Below are 8,290 nucleotides of genomic sequence, written 5' to 3' on the forward strand. Positions count from 1 at the left end.
GTGTGTGTGTGTGTGTGTGTGTGTGTGTGTGTGTGTGTGTGTGTGTGTGTGTGTGTGTGTGTGTGTGTGTGTGTGTGTGTGTGTGTGTGTGTGTGTTGGATATCAAACATTTTTCAACTGCATTGCGGAATATGTTTCTCTGGCAAAATCTGCGGAATCATATTTTCAACCGGCTTAATATAATACTTCACAGTTCTCCAATATTTCTCCGTGATTTGGAGAAACGTCAGTTCAGATAGAAATAGATATATCCAAAAATTACGTTATTATTTTTGGAGTGTGGATTTATTTACAACTATTTTGATTTTACGATACAATTAATTATAGATTATATCTTTGAAGTATAAAGGAAAAACTAACAATGCTAATGCAAAATCCAATATATTTATAAATAATTAACCGCTTATGTCAATCTATCAATTCATAATATTGCATACTTAATTCGAAAAACTGGAAACTTTATAAAAACTTTATATAAAATCAATACTGCTTAAAATATTCAAAGTTTCTTTAATATATAAATATATTTGACATGAATTGAGATTATGTCTTAATATTTTTCACAGAATAAAAATTCGGAATTAATTAGAACTGAATTTTACGCAAGCGTAATAATGAAACTACAATATAACTTACTCCCTCCAGTCGATTTGCGTCGTATTTGGCTCTTGTTGCTTCACACACTTATTCCTAAGTTCACCCATATAAACTTGCAAGGCAAACAATGCAAAAACCATCAGACAGAAAATCGTCAGCGTCATTACTTCGGCAAGTTGTTTGAAACTGTGTAACAGCGCGTTGATGATAGTTTTTAGACCTGTAACATACATTACACATACGTGATTTTTTATCAATCGAAATTTTCTCTTAATTTCATATTTGATATTTGAATGTTGCTTTTATATTCCGTAAATATTTCGAGATATTCCGAAATACGTTTAAAACGTTTTTTTTTTGAGGGGTGAGGGGGGGGAAGAATTTTATGAATATTTCAGAAAATATTAGCGTTAGCTGGGTTACAATTATGAAAGATTATCCCAAACACAGTTCTAAATAATGTCCAAAGGATGTCATATAGACATCCTTAAGATGCCACTCGGAGAATTGTGTTCTGTGCCATATTTTAATAAATATACTGAAATATTATTTTAATTTCACTTCTTTTTTTATGACATTATTTTTATCTTTTCGTTATGATTTTGAATATTTTTATTTTGATATGCATATTTGCATAAAAATATTGCATTTTAATTTTACTACTTTTTTTGTGATAGTATTTTCGATTCTTTTCATTATGTTTTAGAATGTATTTACCTTTTTTTATATTTTTATTTAATATCTTACATTTTTAATGGATATCTAGTAGTGAGAAAGTCAATCTTGTCCAAGTGGAAGAAGAAGACGGCGATGAATGACATACATCGGACAGAAAAATGCAATATATTCATATCTAGTATATATTCGCATCAAGTACATATACGAACATGATCGTTAATTGTAAAAAAAAATCTACATTCTTCCCTAATATTCCATTTTTTTATGATATCAATTTATTTAAACAAAACAATTTTTTATTACATAAGCATCCTTTCTGTAAAGAATATGCTGTAGTCTGTCTCTTTCATGACATGGTAGTGTTCCTTTCATGGTAATATAAAAAAGATGTTATTAATGTACTAAACTTCAAAAATATACTTGAGAGACGCTACCACGTCTCCTGATTAACGCCCACCGTTAGCTTTAGTATATAGGTAAATCGATTTTTTTGAGACCGCGGCAACTTTATTCAAGAAACATCTTATTAACCTACTAGCAAAGATGCGATATTCATCGGCCTTTAGGAATCCCACAGACTGTGAGTTCTCTCGACTTCCATCTGTTCTTAAAAATGTAATCTTACGAATATGCTCCTACCGAGTCGTATGCACTCGATACCTAACTCATTGTTTGATTTTTCGGGATTACCAAGAGAAACTTATTGTTAGCGAGATCGAAGATCTTCAATTTATAGCATTCAGTCACATACGTTCGCAAATATTACGAATATTTCTCATTTATTTTTTTATTTGACTTTAATATCGAAACATATAGGGAAAAGACTTGCGGTCAAATCAATAAATCACATTCGGTGAATAGCTGTGTACATTCGCGTACTTTTTGAATTTGTACACAGCATTTGAAATCGATATCGCAGACCGTCGAGATAAATCACAATCCTTTTCATCGAAAGTACGATAGATGCGAAATGGAACAGTTTCGATAACATCTGGAATAATCTCCCTGTTCTCTATTCACAGAACAGAGATGACATTCGCTGTATTCGAGTTCCCTGTTCATGCAAACTTCGGTCAAAGTTCGCCGTTCGTATATATACCACATCGACCCCGCCATCTCTTTTTCATGAACAAGAAATGACTTAAATCTTCTTTCCCCGAACCTTAGTCGCTTTGTGTTTTTCATTCGAGTCGCCAGAGACGGACAGTCGTTTATAATTTCCTACTATACCTCTTGGTTTCTTTAATTTAACTAACTTTAGACTGAGTTGCTTCGGCGATCTGTTAGTTTTCGTGTCTTTCGCTTTGTTGTTTCGCGAATTTTGTTTGAAATTTCAACATGTTCAGTCTAAAACCGCTTGACATGCGCGTTTGATCAACGTTGTCGTTTCGTTTTGCATGTCTTTTACAAGATAATTTTTATTGGTAACTTTTATAAATATAGAATGGCTAATAATCTAAATGAACGATTTTTGACATCATTAAAACATAATGTTGAAGAAATAACAAAAGGCGAAAGAATTTTTAAAAATGTATAAAAGTTGATTTAAATAAAATTATTTGGAGTAGCAATGCGCATTTTACGACACAACTGTTGAATTTTTGTGGCCTGCCGGCTTATAGCTAAAAATGTATTGTAAAATCATTCTATTTTATGCAAACAAAATAAATATTAACAGCTCAAAGGATTTTACCTCTTTCTAAAATTAGCATTCCTGAAAATGATCTTCAGAGAAGTCTGATCTTCAGAGAAAGATCAGAATCGGTTTTCACAAGTTTTTGAATAATAATTTAAAAAAAAGTGAATGTAAAATTTTGAAACACTATTTAAATTATAATATATTTATCTACATCCCTTAGGTATTAAAAAAAATTATTCTTGAACATACTATTGTACAAATAAGTTATTTAATTTTATTTGAAGCTGCAAAAATATGAATTAGATCAATATTCAGGATTGATGGATTGTCACACGTTTCAGGATTGGCAATAACATATTTTTTTTATGAAGAAAAAATAAAAACATTCAGCTTTTATTTTAATCCAATTCTTTATTTTAGGAATATAATATAATCCCTTAAAAAATAAGCGCAAAATATTCCTAGAATGATATATGAAAATTATTAAAAAAAATAATATAATATTTCGATAATATAATATTTCGAAAATATTATATAACATTTTTTAAATATTAATTTAATATTGTCCTTGGTATTATGAAATTGATTATCACATAATCCTGAATCATTTTGAACAATCTATCACATATGATTATTTTTAGTAAAAGAGATTTTTACGAACTGGTCAGAATAATGATGAATTAACTAACAAAAATTTTCTGAAATATGTCATTTTCTATTGGTAGAAGGAAATAACAATTAATAATGCTAAAAACTTGCCAGACAATAAAATAAAAGATAAGAAAAATTTATTCACCAATTTAATTTTCTTAAAAGGTTTTGGGGAAATGTCGGGGGAATATAAACAAGATAAACATTTCTTCATGAGCTTGATCATTCATAATTTCCATAAATTTCTTTGGGCTGGTAAATTAAATGACGCAAGTCCTTTTCTCTATCCGAATCGCAATGTGACACGAAGTAAGCTCGGACAATTCCCTTTAACACGCTATCGCAAATTTACAAACCTGTCCCACACCGAGTGCAGATCAGTGTTGAATATTACAAGAGATTACAAGGGAAACGATTACGAGAGCGATTCGCGAGTGGAACCGCTAAACGTCCTCATGCATATATTAATATGCAATCATACGGCCACAAAAAAAACCGTACGCATCATAAACGTTTAATTATGTATGTAGAATGAATTCTGAATTTGCGATGAATTCTGATGTCGAATATTGTAATTTCAATCAAGTTATTAATACTATAATAATATTATAAAGATAATAATAATAATGTGTAAAAAAACTGTACAAGTATCTAGGTTATCAACATAATACTGCAATGAGTATTATGAGTCCCGCTACTTAATTGTCATTCAGTTTTTGTCATGCGAATGGATTAATGCGATAAATCACGATGCGCTTACATAGAGCGCGAAAGCAAGCGATTTTTAATTATTCGGAGCAACCGTTTAAAATCATTTCAGCAAAAAATAATGCAGTCTTGATTTAAAGTCACAATTAATACGAAAAACGGTTCAGTTTATCTGCAGCTGATTAATGTACTGACATCGATTGGTGCGCATTTAATCGCTATATAAACCAATGCAAAATTTTTATCAATTGTAATCAATACGTATCGACACACATTCAGTTGTTTCATCCGCAATAGTCATAAATGTACATTTTATCTCAGGAAAAGAGAAACAATCGCTGTTTTTTCAATAATAAACCAGACTGTTATATGAATAAATACAATAAATAATAAAAGAGTCAAATGCGTATACGGTCGAGGTTAGATCTTGATATCTAATTATATTTCTATGCAAATTTTAAATACATCTTTCGATCCCAATTATTTAAACTCACTGTTTATTATTTTTACTTAATGAAATAAAATGATCACTGAAATGATCACTTGTATAAAGCTAATTTGTTTAAGATTAATTGTTTCTTTTTTTTTTTTTTCCATTAAGTTATGAAAAGAATGAATAATCATCATTTTTCTACTTGAGACGAGAAAATCTGTTTGGTACTTTAAGTATTTCTCGATTGAACCAAACATGGGGAAATACATGTCTCAGAAACTTGCTGTATTACCTGGCATAATGGATACAGTCTTAAGTGCTCTCAACACCCTGAACGTCCTGAGACCGGCCAGATTTCCGACTGCCATCCCAATAGTGGCATATCCGCTGGTAATCACAACGAAGTCTAACCAATTCCAGGGATTCCTCAAATAAGTGTACTTATTCAGTATAAATCCCTTCGCGATTGATTTTATCACCATTTCCGCCGTATATATGGCTAGGAAGATTAATCTGTAATATGAGAAACATCGGACATCAGTTCAACTATTCGCTAATGTTTGTTATCGAAATCTGATATGTTTATAGAAAAATCAAAATATAGAACATATCCAAATACTGCAGTTTCCTGTAACTATTTTCGAAAAATTTATTCAGTAACGAAAAAAGTCATCCTTTCTAACAGTTTTATGGATTTCCAAGAAATATAAGTGATTGTTCATATTTAAATCGTTTCAAATTTTGTTTTAAATATAAAAAATTACATTTAAATGTTACATGATATTGTAAAACATATTCGTAATCTTTATAACGGTAATACGGTTTGCACAGAGTTTCAATAGTCACTTATTACTGACAAGGAAACGTTCCAAATTGCAAAAGCGATATCAAAAAATTAAAGCTACCAGTCAAAAGATCACGTTTGAAATAGCTATTCTAAATAGTTAAATCTTATAGATTCTGTATCCGATTTGAACGAAATATATTTGGTCATTTTAACTTTGATTGACAAAATATCTCGAGAATAATATATTTTTGGAAAAAACGTTTTAAATAAAAGTTGTAGGGTTTGAAGAGGGTTATTAGGTGAGTTACTTAGATTTTAGAAAAAAATTAACCTAGGCCTTATTGGGCCCAAAATGGGCCCTAAACCCAAAATCTAAGTAGCTCATCCGTTGACCCGCTTCAACCCTACAACTTTTATTTGAAACATTTTTTCTAAAAATGTTGTTCTCAAAATATTTTGTATCAAAGTTAAGTAAAATATGTTTCATAATTAAATACAGAATCTACAGGATCTCAAGATTTGACTATTTAGAATATCTATTTCAAACATGATTGTTCGATAGCATTAATTTCTTGATATCACTTTTGTAATTTGAAACGTTCCCTTGTGAAATCAATCATTGTTACTATATAAACATGAGGTACTAGTTTATACTTACTCGGCATCGTCAAAGGTCTCGGTCATGGCTAGGAAGACGCAGTTAAGAAGGATAGTAGCCATGACCACGTAATCGAAGTACTGATTTGTACTTAGGAAGATACAGCATCGCCGTATAGGATTCCATGGGGAGAATATAAACCAACTGTTGGTCGCCGTAAACCTATGAATGTAATTTTTGCGGAACCTCTTGGATACCACGCAGAACGTCTGAAACATAAGAATAAATAAGATCTTATCGATGAGTTTAAAAATTTGAATCCGCAGGGATAGAGATCTAAAACTATATTCCTACTAGAGCAATAATGAGACTTTTGTTGCTCCATATTTTTTGAAAAAGTTACCGGTTGCTGCCAAAAGTTTCTTAATATTTCTTTATATTTTTGTTGTCAACAACAAAAGTTATTCTTTGTCATATGTGAATTTTTTTGAGCTCTTTGGAGCTATCTAACGAACAACTGCATCATTAAAATTAAATTCTGTTATGGAATACATAATTTTCAACCTCATATTTTATCTATGTTCAACGCAACGAGATGCAAAACAACGATTCATCGTTGAACGTTATGCTTAAGCAATGTGTTAAAACAGCGCAGACTCCAAAAGCGGCAGTGGGTCAACGCGTAATTATTAATAAGCCGCTTCAGCATTCAGATAACCGACGGTAGGATATTTATCAATTCAGAGAATGGGTTCGTGGGATGGTTTTAAAATCAGTGGGAAGATTCCCGATTATTTTCTGTACAAAAATGTTGATTTGTTAATCGTTTCCTCGATGAAACATAAATTTGAAGACGCTTCTCGTATCGATGCATTTCTATTTTAGACACGAAATAAATAAATTTATTAAGTGAATTTTTATATGATCTATATCCCCATGTATACTGAAAAAATGTCAACAGCATTATTTTAATTGAAAATATTATTTCATAATACTATTAATAAAGTAAATACGTAATATTCTTGTATCAAATATTTTATTAACTGTTGTTATATAAATTATTAAAAGTATTTTGAATTATAAAATAATGTTATTAACAATACCATTTTTTAAAATGTATATTTGATTTTTAATTTTAAAATTAAAATATTGGTTTAATATTTTCGATCGAAAACATTTAAGGATTTTTTCGTGAACTCTTTCGATCCTGTAGATGAATTATATCAGCCTTAGTAATACTCACATCATTAGCTAATTCAAATAAATCAATATACAGAATGTTATTGACTATAATTGATCAAAAATTACATCAATAGTATTTGATTTTTAAAAATACTTGTATATATATTTTTATAGGATGGAATCTTATTCTAAAGAGTGAAAATTGAGCTAACCTTTAAAAAAAGTGATAAAATTCTGTAACACTAAGCGTAAAGTGTAAACTTAAGTCGATGAGCCAATCAGGATATTGCTTTAAATCTAAGTAATCTGAATTAGAAATAGAAATAGCATATAAACTTAGGTTGAAATTTGTCTTACACAGTATTCGCAATATCGACTGTCGGAGATATAGCTATCTCTGTCTTCTTAACAAAAGAGCATAAAAACTTATATTCTAAATTATTTTATATTCTAAATTAGAGTCGGTCCTCATATTTCTCAAATTCTTGTATTGTTTGCTAGAAAAAATACTTTCAGCCTGAAATATCATTTCAATAACAACCGTTAATTATAAATTATAAATTTGTTTTGATTTGTATTCACGACAAAGTCATTCCCTCTTTTCATAATCTTTCTTCGTTAGAATTCTGTTGAACGGTAAGTTTAGTTAGTAGTGAGTTGAAATAATTGAGGGTAAAGATGGGATAGAGGAGACAATAATGTGCAAATGTTAACAGTTATAAACTTTTTAGCAATTTGTTATAGTAGTGTATATTTGTACTTTGGACAAAGATGTTTCAGTGTTCATAATTACTGTTCGTAATACAGATCTTTTATAATATCTTTATTTCATATAGTATATCTTTTTCTTTTTTACATAATTTCAATGAATTCTTCATTTCATATAGTTCTAAATTGAAGTTTCGTTGAATGTCGTGTCGTGAGTGCAAGTGTGTGTGTGTGTGTGTGTGTGTGTGTGTGTGTGTGTGTGGTAGTAGTACGTAATTACGTTGAGAAGTAAGTAGTTAATAAATTAAA

General features: G+C 30.0%; 1 protein-coding gene across 1 annotated transcript in view; it reads right to left on the reverse strand.

Moving 5' to 3' along the window:
* LOC105622698 (sodium channel protein 60E-like) overlaps window positions 1-8,290 on the reverse strand; it is a 94,668-nt gene that overhangs the window by 29,353 nt on the left and 57,025 nt on the right. The window contains exons 2-4 of the mRNA XM_012204110.1: window positions 6,152-6,360; window positions 4,999-5,219; window positions 637-817 (exon numbers count right to left, since the gene is read on the reverse strand). Of these exons, the coding sequence (XP_012059500.1) occupies window positions 637-817; window positions 4,999-5,219; window positions 6,152-6,360 (611 nt within the window). The remainder of the gene's footprint in view (window positions 1-636; window positions 818-4,998; window positions 5,220-6,151; window positions 6,361-8,290) is intronic.

Source organism: Atta cephalotes (assembly GCF_000143395.1).
Source record: "Atta cephalotes unplaced genomic scaffold scaffold00048, whole genome shotgun sequence".
In the NCBI taxonomy this organism is placed as follows: Eukaryota; Metazoa; Arthropoda; class Insecta; order Hymenoptera; family Formicidae; genus Atta; species Atta cephalotes.